Here is a 12763-nt window from a genome sequence, read left to right on the forward strand (position 1 = left end):
ATTTATTTATATATTTTTATATATTAAATATTAATTATTTTAAATAAATATATTATATTATTGTATATTTCCTGACAAATTCTACAGGAAGAAGAATACAAAAGAAGAAATAAAAAAATAAAAAAATTTCACGGGTGTAACCTCAAAAGATTCTCACACCTGTCAAGTGAAAGAATGAAACAAGTGAACGTTTTGAGAAGAGTTATAAGTTGACCGTCATAACCACCACTTCAAAAGCTTCTCACACCCGTCAAGTGAAAGAATGAAACAAGTGAATGTTTTGAGAAGAGTTATAAGTTGACCGTCACAACCACCATTTTAAAGAATGCATTCGTTGGTTCAACATTATGATTTTCTATAAATAGAGGCATTTCTTTGATCATTAAGTATCCAACAACATAAACAATATATAAGAATTAGTCTTGTTTACTTTTTTTTTCTTTCTTTTTCTTTTGTAGAATAATATTTTTTTTCTTTTTTTTATTAATTTCTCCATAATGGAGTAATTTCTTTGTGTTGGGAGCCTTGAAGAAACTTGGTATAATATTATAATATAAATCTTGTTTTAGTTCTTTCAGGACTTGATTTTATTTAAAAGCTAAATACTTCATGTTGAAATTCTTATACTAGAAATTAGTGTTACTTGATATTTTATATTATAGTTATAGTTATATTAAGTTGTGCTTCCCACAAGGAAGAAAACTAAATATACTATAAGTATTTCATAAAATATAAGTAATAATAATTTTTAGTCACTTGTTATTTCAAATCTTTGAAATTGCTTCTTTTGATCCTTATCCTCGTGGAAGGATTACTTTGAACTATTTCTTAGATTTAAATAATCTCTATCTTATTGTGTGATTTATGGGCATCTCTCTTCATTTGGTGAGATACACTGGAAAAAAAAATATTATAATTTTGATTCTCAATAGGTGAATATGAGTGCGACTAAATTCATTTGAACTCATGATGTAGTCTTTATTAAACTTTATTTTATCTAATAATTTTATTACTTAAAATTTTTATTGTTGTTTTATTTTGCCCTTTGCTCAAGGACGAACAAAGATTCAAGTGTAGTGGTATTTGATGGATACATTTATTTATATATTTTTATATATTAAATATTAATTATTTTAAATAAATATAAATAAATATATTATATTATTGTATATTCTCTGACAAATTCTACAGGAAGTAGAATACAAAAGAAGAAATAAAGAAATAAAAAAAAATCCACGGGTGTAACCTCAAAAATTTCTCACACCCGTCAAGTGAAAGAATGAAACAAGTGAACGTTTTGAGAAGAGTTATAAGTTGACCGTCACAACCACCACTTCAAAAGATTCTCACACCCGTCAAGTGAAAGAATGAAACAAGTGAACGTTTTGAGAAGAGTTATAAGTTGAATGTCACAATCACCATTTCAAAGAATGCATTCGTTGGTTCAACATTATGATTTTCTATAAATAAAGGCATTTCTTTGATCATTAAGTATCCAACAACATAAACAATATATAAGAATTAGTCTTGTTTACTTTTTCTTTCTTTCTTTTTCTTTTGTAGAATAATATTTTTTTTCTTTTTTTTATTAATTTCTCCATAATGGAGTAACTTCTTTGTGTTGGGAGACTTGAAGAAACTTGGTATAATATTATAATATAAATCTTGTTTTAGTTCTTTCAAGACTTGATTTTATTTAAAAGGTAAATACTTCGTGTTGAGATTCTTATACTAGAAATTAGTGTTACTTGATATTTTATATTATAGTTATAGTTATATTAAGTTGTGCTTCCCACAAGGAAGAAAATTAAATATACTATAAGTATTTCATAAAATATAAGTAATAATAATTTTTAGTCACTTGTTATTTCAAATCTTTGAAATTGCTTCTTTTGATCTTTATCCTCACGGAAGGATTACTTTGAACTATTTCTTAAATTTAAATAATCTCTATCTTATTTGTTTCGATTCGTATCCTCGCGGAGGGATTGACTCAAATAAGATTGTTGATTTGAGGGATCTTTATCTTATTTCTTTCAATCTGTATCCTCGCGGAGAGATTGTCTCAAGTATGTTTATTGATTTAAAGATTACTCGCAAGGGGTCTTTATTCCTCATGAACACATAAATCAAGTCTAGAAAGTTATTCTACAATTTTATAGAAATCAATACAATAATAATTTTATTATAATAAACATACCAAGTGAATTCAACAACCATCAACTTCCTCTTCAAGATAATCTTTAAACACTATTTCTTTACATATTTTTTTAAAAAAGCTTTAGAAGTTACTCTCCTTTTATCAATTTGATTCTCAAATAGTAATCAAGATAATACAAATTTGTAGCATAGATTTTTCAATCTCTGTGGGACGATATCTTAAACTATAGTAAAATTTGACAGAGTACGAGCAACAAAAATTTTATACAATTTAAAATAGTCAATGACATTGACCATCTGGCCAATGACTGCTTAAGCGATGCCTTTTCCACTTAAGCGGGCATATGTTAAGCGGCCTAGGAGTCACTTAAGTGATACCCAACCAGGCTTTCCAAATCGCTTAAGCAATGCCAAGGCCTTGCTTAAGCAATGCCAGGGCCTCGCTTAAGCAATAGGGTGATTGCTTAAGCGAAACCTAGTGGATTTAAATGCCCTTTTCCTCTCACAATTTTCTATCAATTATTCCACCAGTTTTACACTAAGTTGAGGGCTCAAAGACACATAAGTTAAGGCAAGCGAACCTAAATCTTCTTGATCATTTCCCATTGAATTTGCATCCTAATTTATAGTAAAATTCTTAGAAATTAGGTCTTAAATTGCTAATTTTGAGGGTTGATTTGAGACCTAATTTGTGCTCCACTTGTGATGAACTTTTAAGCACAAATTTATTGTCCTTCGAGGAACCTCATGACGGGTTCAATTTTGGATTTCATTTGTAGGTCCCACAGGCTCGTTCTTAACCCGAAATTTGACTAGACTAATAATACAGAAATATGGGTCATATTTTACTCTCGAAGATCTATAGATTACTATTTTGATAGCATGACAAAATTGGAGATCGTGTAGCAAAGACAAACGATTTATGGGCTATTCAAGAAATTGTGGTTTGTCATCAAGATAGGCTTTTGTCTACTCTTTTTCATGAGATAGTGTATTATATATTTTGCATGTTATATAGGGATGTTAGGATGTGATTTGGGTAAAACAACCTGACTTATCCTAATTTATGAGTTCGGGAATTAGGAGGGTGGATCGACCCATAAGGTGAAATACATATTATGCTTCTAGGATCCTATTAACCTAGGTTGTTAACATGGTAGGAATAATTGAGGCTAATAACCCTTTAGTATAAGGTTTAAATATGTTACACATTTGATTATGATGGTATGTTTATGTCGGATATATATATTATTGGGCCCAAAACCATGTTAATGATATTGGTTGGATTTTGAGAAGTGTTTTATCCTTGTAAAGAAAGTGGTTGTAGTTTATATACAGATTGGTGCTTATAATTGTATTGTTTGGATACTGATGATGGCATGCATAGATTTGGTACATACATGATCACTTAGATAGTAAATGGTACGATTTCAACTGAAATATAATTTTACTACTCTTTTTCTAAAAAGGAATTTGTTCCCACTTTTCACTTTTAAAATGGGTTTCTTCTTAACGAGAATCATACCATTTTAATGAATAAATTATGAGCCTTTGAGAAATGATGTTTTAGAGATTTGATCAAGACATATTTCGATCCACGATTTTGCTATTACTATTTACCTCAATTGAGATAGATTTTGATGCTTTTGACATTTTTATGATGATTTAGCCAGGGTTATAGTTCGTGTATTTTATATGTATGTATGTATGTATATATATATGGTACTAGAAAAGTAAACTAATGATGATGATGGTTATTGAAAATCTTGGATCAGGACCAAGTCGGTGTATATGAGTACTTCCAAACCCCCTAGGGGCCACTTCGTCCATGAGTCATTGTAACAGAGAAGAGAGGTCTTCGTAGATCCTGCCTTTGCGAGCCATCGAGCCTATGTCAGTGGTGGTTTATAAAAGGTTCGATTAGATATTAGTTGTCCAGACTAGCTGGTTACTTTATATTGTTATTGTTATTATAGTTAGTTCGTGATAGATTGATTATTGGACTGGTATTGAGATTTGAGGTATGATTCTGATTTCTTTATCTTACGGTTATTTTGTTTTTCATAATCATCCCAAGTTTAGGTATTATGGTTTTAGGTCCTAGTTATTTTAACACTAGTTCCTACTTTGATTAGGAGGCCTTCAGATGCTAGTGTGATTACTTAGATTGTAACTTTAAGTTAGCCTTGATCAGGTGTTTGTATCTATCTAAAGTAATTATGGTATTATCATATATCCCTCCCCTCTTTCATTTATTCATATTGTATATCCATTCTTTGATCTTGTATACAAATATATACATCTTTCTTATGCTTTTATTAATATAATGGCCAGTTATATACAGTATGGTGCTTAGGTTCCTGAGTATGGTTAGAATAGGATAGTTTAACCTTATTTTTTTCCTTAGTTTTATCCTATTTTTTTGGGGTGGGGGGGGAGGGGGGAGGGGGGGAGGGGGGTATTTGGGTGCAGTTTACATTCCTGATTGCATGATATTTATATTTGCATTATCTTTGAAGCTCAACTGGCAGTTGCCTACTGAGTTCCACGTGTTTGATACTCATATTACACTTCTGCAGCCTACAGAACACAGTAGGGGTTCTCTTCGTTATTGTGTGCATTGTGCGAAGCAGCTATGGTTTGAAGACATAGGGTAAGCTTCTGGCATCCAGAGTATTATCATTCTCCCTCTTATGTGCTAGACTAATCTTTATGTTGTATTCGGAGATACGTTGTATCAATATATTCATTTAGCACTTCATTTGTAGCCTCATTCTATTAGAAGTTCTTGTATTGATTTCACTGAGTTTTGGAACTATCTTATGTATTTTAGTCTTAGACTATATTTATTCCACATTCTTCCTTTATTTATTTTGGTAGTCTGTTACCAGTAGTTCTGGACTATAGATTTGCTTACTTTCTGGTGGGTTATAGTAGGTGAGAAATTAGGTTGTATAATACTAACTACTATAGTACTTATGTTTCTTTCTTCTAGTGGCTCTTGTACCGGCACCACTAGGTCGTGAGATAGTTATTGATGTTTTATGTATCTTTCAGATTTATTATTGTAAGTCTTTACTTGCAAATTTTTTACTTTTAAGACTTTTTTCTATCAAATTAGCCCATTTGCTTATAGATTCGGGCTACAATTGAGCTTATCGAGAGATAAAGTAGGTGTCATCATAACTAATAAATCGAATCATGACAACTAATAAGAATCTCAACTTTACTAGTAATGCCAGATCATTACATTAGAGATTTCAAGGGAAAAAAAAAGGTATATACATAGAAGAAAGAAAATAATATAAAGGATCTGGAATTAAGGCGAGCTTTGGTCAGGGTACAAAAATCTAAAGCTATCAGAGTCAGATCCACAAATTAAAGAAACAAGTCAAAAAGTAAGCAGAGGGCGGTACAAAGTTCTAAGAATACATGAAAATTAGCACTATCAGCTTATCAGAAGGCAAACTCAATTGCACCTAGACGGAAGAGGGCAAGGAGTCCGAGTTACAACACAATCAGAGATAGATCAACATGAGATACTTGGTTAGTAGAAGAGAATAATCTAGCGGAGAAAAAGCTCAGTATAACAACGAGGAAAGCAAGGGGTAATAAGAAAATAAATGAGAGAAATACTTAGTTGCTAACCATATAAAAGAGATCCAAGATCGAAGAAGACAACACCCGAAAAGAGAGCATCAACTGACACTAAAATGTCGGTGAAGCAATCACAATGAACATGATGGAAAGGGAAATGCAACATTGCCAACAGGATTTGGATAATGTGTTGTTTGAAGAAATAGATTATTTATCACACTGATAAAATCAGATAAGAGTTTTGTTGTAGGATGGATCGGGTGTCAGTTGGTCCCAGACTAATTTTTTATGTTTAGGATTTGGCCTTCTTTTAGCTTTTTTTGGATTATTGTTTTTGCTTCTTTTCATAAATAAAATGGAAAAGGATATGACAAACTATTACCTCCTAAATAGCTATTTTTAAACTAATGTCATTGTATGGCCACGCAATTATAATATTTCCATGAAATAACCATTTCCAAATTTGGTCTATTATTTCAACCCCTTTTAAACACTTAACTATTACTTTTTTGTGTGTTTTAGTTACATTTTTTTGCTAAAAAAATCTACTTTTTTTAAATATAAATAGGTAAATATAATGATATAAAAATTATATAGTTATTGTATAAAATACATATTCATGTAATATGTATAGAAATTGCATAAAATTTGTATATAAATTGTATAATTTTTGCATAAAATACATATTTGAATATATTATAGCTAAAGGTTGCATAATGTGTATAAAAATTGTATAATTATTGTATAAAATGTGGATAGAAACTATACAATTATTGTATAGAATGTGGATAGAAACTATATAATTGTTATATATAATATATTTTTCTATATATGATCTGTATAAAAAAATGTATCATTCTTGTACAAAATATGTATATGTATAGGATGTGCATGGAAATAGTATTGTTACATAAAAATGTATACGTATCATAGTTGTATAAAATATGTTATTTTATATAACAACCAAAAAATAGAAAGTAGCAATTACAACATTACAATTTTGTATTTAATTGTCAAAAAAAAAAAAACTACGAAATTTTAAGTGTGTTTTTTCGGTAGAAATAAAAAAATACCAATAGAGAGCACTTTTTTTTTTTGCTAGACTTAAAAAATAATAATAGAGCAATTTTAAAAAAAAAAAAAAAGATAATAAAGCAGCCAATGTGAAAAATCTCATTTCAAAGGTCATGCGGTGGAATTTGTTTCTGCCGACTGGCCATTATTGTCCTCCCCCGAGTAAAATCGGTCTTCGAACAAAAATTTATTTTGGTGAATAAGAAAGAAAGTAGTATTAAATTAAGATCAAAGAGTAAGAATAATTTAGTCAAACCAAACTTTTAATTAATACTTTGTTAAAGGTGTGCAAATTAAAAAAGATACTCCCTCCGTCCCATTTTATGTGTCGCCATTTGACCGGACACAGAGTTTGAAATAAGTAAAAACTTGATGGTTTTTACCAAATTGTCCTTCATTAAAACAATGTACTATTATTATTTTTAATTAAGTGGGCCTTTATAAGTGGGACAAACAAGGGTGAAAGTGTAATTGGGTCTTTAAATAGTTACCAAATAAGAAAAGGTGATATTCTTTTTGGAATGGACAGAAAAAAAAATGATGACACATAAAATGGGACGGAGGAAGTAAGAAAGTAAAATGGTCAGAAGGGAGTCCAAGAATAATATGAGAGAAGATGCAACCAAGTGCACAGTTACTTGAGCCTGAACTCCAAACGTCATCTCTGAACACAACAATATGTCACGCCCTTAAAACCCTTGCAAAAACTCCAGTTCCAACGGACATCGAAACTTCTGTTCATCAGGTAAAAGCTAATTCTCAAAGATCAAAGCGCTCCTAACACAAGGAATACTCATTATTGAAAAAAAAATGTTTTCTTCACATCGACATCACTGCTTCTAAAGGACCTTTATAAATTAAGTTCCAGCTTCAGACTCTGTATAGCTTCATCTTAGAAGCAGTGTATTCTTGTGGTTTGCTTTGAGCTATTACGGTTCAAATCACCCTCTTTGGATCACGAGCCGCAGCCAAATGATCCTGCAAATACCAAAAAGAATCCGCCATGGGAACAAAGTTAGAGAGTCATACAGTCCTAATATGAAGTTTAGTCTTCCCGCGTTTGGGAAAGACACCCTACTGTTCACAATCAGAACTGACAAACTCTAGTTCTGACAACATTGACAAAAAAGAAACACTGAGAAGCCCTACCAATGAGGTAAAGCAGATTCAAAGCAATAATAGAAAATGGAAGTGCACAAGGACCAAACTCACCGAGATAAAATCAAATGCTTTCGTATCTTCTTTCTTCGAAGTGTTCATCAAGGAAGTAGGAGTTTGACTAGAAATGCTAGCATTGAAGATATCTGGGAGAGCTGAACCATAACCTTCAGCAGAATGTGCAGCATGACTAGCACTAGTGGATGGGTGCACGTTCGCTAATTGCTGGTAACTGGAAAGTGTTGCAAGGAGTTGTTGTTGAGCGAAAATGTTACCCATGGCATTATAGTTTAGAGCCTGAGGAGCAAATGATGGATTCAACACGAAGCCAGGAGGCAAGTTATATTGCATAGCACCCAAAGGAAACATGGGACTTGCATTTGCTCCACCAGCCTGGGAGGAAAGTGTGCTGTTCAAGTTAACATTAGAAGCCTCATGACGAGGATCAATAGTGGACTCTTGAAATATATTCTGATAGGGGGTTCCCCCTGAGCTGCCATTCTGCTTCATAGACAACTCACTCCCATTCAAGGAGAGACTATTCATCAAATCAGGAACCTCCTTCCTAGGATTATTGGGTTCCTGAGGAACTTCAACGCTGGGACCAAAGATGTCAAACAGTTTGGGTCCATTTTTATTGACATCCGAAAGGACATCAGTAGCATCTGATTTGTCAACTGTCATTCCAGAAAAGAGATCATCTTCAGGCGCCCTCTCATTACTGGTGTGAAATGAGACATCAGCAAAGGGGTCATCATCATTTTTTTGCTGGCCAGAGCTAAGGCCGCCAATGAAATTGTCACCAAATAGATCATCCATCAGAGGGGTGGCAGCCGAGGATACAATATTTATGCCTTCACCACTCTGCTTATTTGCTAAATCATCTGCTCCAAACAGATAATCAGAACTATCTGTGTCTATCAAGTCAGGCATCTGAACAGCAGGGTTACCAGCCTTTGCTGACATATCTACGTGATCCACAGAATCAGCTGTTTGTCCATCATTCAGAAGACTCAAGACCTGCCCATAATCATCACATGAATTCACTAGGAAAGATGATGCATAATGCGCTCATACATTTGTTGCAAGATGCCAAGATATGCACACCAAATATTATTTTCCCTTTTCCTTTTCCTTTTGAAGCTGAGATGTATAACTCAAACTCGGTAAGAGGACTTATTTCACTATCACAACTCACAACCTTTATGGACCTAATGTCAGAATCACAATGGTGCATGACATGGAAGATCATGAGATAATGTTTTCACCTGGTCCCCCTCCCCCTCCCTCCCTCCCTCCCTCTCTCTATATAAACATTAATCTTTGCATTTATATTTGTCTTTGCGTTTCCTCATTTCTATTGGAGGAGGGAGAGGAATTGCAGAATGTTCATCTTTGAAAAATCTTGGCCTCATTTGTTTGCACTTAATGGATTTTGTTAAAAGTTGCTTTAAAGAATAATGCACGCAATTTATTTTTTGATTTTCTCTTTCTTTTTTCCATACAACTCCTAGTCAAATTGGGATTCCTATTTGTTGTAGGAGACTGATTAGTTATTATTTTTTGTTGCAAATAAGTTTACTTTTATGATAAGTTTAGTCTATTTTTAGTTGTAATAACACTATTTAAGGAGGAGTTGATGATCAATAAAATATATAGCTTTACAGAAAGAAAAAAAAACTCTCTGCATTCTTCTTTAACCTATCTCTATTAAAACCAACAATTGTTATTTAGAGCTATTTTTCTTGAGGGACTCGGGGACCTATGAGTGAAGAGATAGATTCTTAAAATAGTTTTTCACGAATGGCTCCATCCGTTTTTTATGGTGAAAATTATCAATTATGGGCTGTGAGAATGAAAACTTACTTGGAGGTTCTTGATCTATGGGAAGTTGTGGAAGAGGATTATGAAATTAATCCGCTGCCAAATAATCCCCCCAGAGCCCATCAAGAGTCACAATGAAAAGAAAACCACAAAGTCCAAGGCGAAGGCAACTCTGTTTGCTTCTGTTTCAACAACTATTTTTACAAGAATTATGTCTCACATCACCGAAAGAAATTTGGGATTATTTGAAGAAAGAATATGTCAGAGATGAAAGAATTCGAGGAATACAAGTACTAAATTTAATAAGAGAGTTCGAGTTGCAGAGAATGAAAGACTCCGAGACAATCAAAGAATACTCGGACAGATTACTTGGCATTGTTAACAAGGTAAGATTACTGGGCACTGAATTTAAAGATTCAAGAATTATTGAAAAAATTCTTGTTACAGTGCCCGAAAGATATGAAGCATGCATAATTACCTTGGAAAATATACAAGATCTGTCCAAGATTACCTTGGCAGAGTTAAATTTTTTTAGGCACTGGAACAAAGGAAACTTATGAGGCAGGATTATATGGTTGAAGGAACCTTAATAGTCAACCACAAAACTCAAAGAAAGGGTAAAAATATAAAAAATTACCCACCTTGTGAGCTCGGTGGAAAAATGGGTCATCCCACCATACAGATGCTGGAAAAGGCCAGACGCGAAGTGCAACAAGTGCAATCAACTTGGCCATGAAGCAGTTATTTGCAAAAGCAAATTTGAGAACCATGAAGCAGATGCGCGTGTAGAAAAAGGATACAAAATATCCTTTAAGGATAAACGTTGCTTCATCAATAACGGTGCTGGAAAAGAAATTTTAAACATTAAAATGAGAGGTAAACATTTCTTATTTGATCCAATGAAAGATGTTTCTGTAGAACATGAAAAAGATCATAGGCCGGAAAAATTAGAAGATGATTCCCTAATTGAAAGCACAAGCAATATATGAACCTCCTAGGTTTAAAGGAGAACTCAATGTTCATAAAGGAATTGAAGCAATGGAGGAGTTATCTATGTTCCAGAAAAATAAAACGGGTAAGTTTAATTTCAAGATGCAAACGAAGAAGGAAGACATGCCAAAAGGATTTAATAGTCAAGGATTGCATTCAAGACGAGAAGTAAATTTAGTGCAGCACTACAAGCCAAAAGATGAATCTGCAGATTTATTCGCAAGGTCACTTTCGGTTATCAAGTGTGGAGATCCCAAGACAGAAGACCAAAATTTTGCAGTTCCTAAAGCAAAGAGGAGTGTTAAAAGTTGTTTTAAGGAATAATGCACGCAATTTATTTTTTGATTTTCTTTTTTTTTTTCTATACAACTCCTAGTCGAATTGGGATTATTTTTAGTTGAAATAGCACTATTTAAGGAGAAGTTGAAGATCAATAAAATATATAGCTTTACAAAAAAAAAACTCTTTATGTTCTTCTCTAACTCATCTCTATTAAAACCAACAGATTTGTTCGCACTTAATGGAAGTTTGGATCGAATGGTTCAGACCTTAAGCCATTAAGTGTATTTGTCTTCATTAAGATTTAGGCACTTTATTAGTTTGAATGTGTCGTAACCATTAAGATCTAGAACAAAGTCTTAATACCATTAAAAGGTATTCTTGTATGGATAATATTCACCACCTTTACCCACTATATCAGTCACCACCAGTTACCACCTTTCTCATCATAACCACCACCCTAGTCGACTACCATACCGTCATCTACCACCACCATCACCCACTACTATCAGCCACTACCACACCTACTACTCTTATCATTATAATTCTACTCATTCTAACCACCATCACCGGCACCTCCACAACCATTGGGGTCAATCTCTACCACAAACCAACTCCATGAACAACTAACACCACCGCCAACTACCACCAACACACCTTCAACCACCACATATACTTCAACCATCATACCACCATTGTCACCGTCGGCGCCACCTCCATCACTTTCAGCCACTACCAACACCACTGGTATGATCAATCCCTACTACAAATCACCTCCACCATCACAACTAGAATCGCCACCAACTACGACACATTCTTCAATCACCACTATTAATACCGCCAACTACCAACATTAACCAACTTGACCATACAAAACCACCACCAACACTACCAATCGTCACCATCATGACAGTCACTACAACAACCATCTCTACCATCACAACTATCACAGTCAACATTACGAGCCACTAACACAAACCATTATTGCCACGACCACCATTACAATCCATCGGTACTAGCAAACATAAATATTTCATTTTTTTAAAATCAATTCCTTATATTGTCACTCAATTTAGGAAAATGTCTCACTAAAGTCATTTATCCTTTTTTGGTTCCAATAATGTCATTTAAGTTTGTACATTTTTCTTATAAACTAATAATTGCTAAAATGATCCTTATTCTTTGAGAGAAAAATGACCAAATAGTCCCTTAAGCTAAACTTTGAATTTAAATAGTCCATATTCTTTGACATGAAGCTTTAAACAAATAAACAATTTTATTTTATTATTTTTGTACTTATCTTTGGAACGTTAATCTTGGCTTTTCGGTGGCAATTCATTCTCAAATCATGTGCATTCTTGATTTTCTTTTTATTATTATTCATTATCGTCGACCGAGAGTGGGTGGAGCTGGGTACTGGTGATTTTCTCTCTCTGGAATACATAACGTTCACAACGTTCACTAACCCTAACGTCCCCGACCCAAAGTTCACTGAACCTTGACCGGACGACGCCGGCGACGGCGTAGGAGTGCCAGAAACTGTTAAGGTTACATCCTCGCCCCCGTTCTCTCGCACTAGTCCTCTCTATCCTCTCCCCTTTCCCCTTCCCTTTCTCTCGCCGTCTTCTGAACCAACCAACCACTGCTTTCGCCGAGTTAAGGTCACAGTCGGCTCGACTCC

General features: G+C 33.6%; 1 protein-coding gene and 1 long non-coding RNA gene across 2 annotated transcripts in view; both read right to left on the minus strand.

Annotated features, from left to right (window-relative positions):
- Positions 1-5369: 5369 nt before the first annotated feature.
- On the minus strand, positions 5370-6107 carry LOC124898906. The gene is made up of 2 exons (XR_007055809.1): positions 5809-6107; positions 5370-5639 (listed from the first exon to the last, which is right to left on the minus strand). It is a non-coding gene; the product is annotated as an uncharacterized LOC124898906 (long non-coding RNA).
- A 1331-nt stretch (positions 6108-7438) lies between these two features.
- Positions 7439-12763, minus strand: part of LOC107870879 (protein MODIFIED TRANSPORT TO THE VACUOLE 1) — a 16157-nt gene continuing 10832 nt past the window's right edge. Inside the window, exons 4-5 of the mRNA XM_016717571.2 lie at positions 8044-9009; positions 7439-7809 (exon numbers count right to left, since the gene is read on the minus strand). Coding sequence (XP_016573057.1) covers positions 7768-7809; positions 8044-9009 — 1008 coding nt within the window. The 3' untranslated portion in view covers positions 7439-7767. The remainder of the gene's footprint in view (positions 7810-8043; positions 9010-12763) is intronic.

Source organism: Capsicum annuum, chromosome 5 (genome assembly GCF_002878395.1).
Source record: "Capsicum annuum cultivar UCD-10X-F1 chromosome 5, UCD10Xv1.1, whole genome shotgun sequence".
NCBI classification, from domain to species: domain Eukaryota; kingdom Viridiplantae; phylum Streptophyta; class Magnoliopsida; order Solanales; family Solanaceae; genus Capsicum; species Capsicum annuum.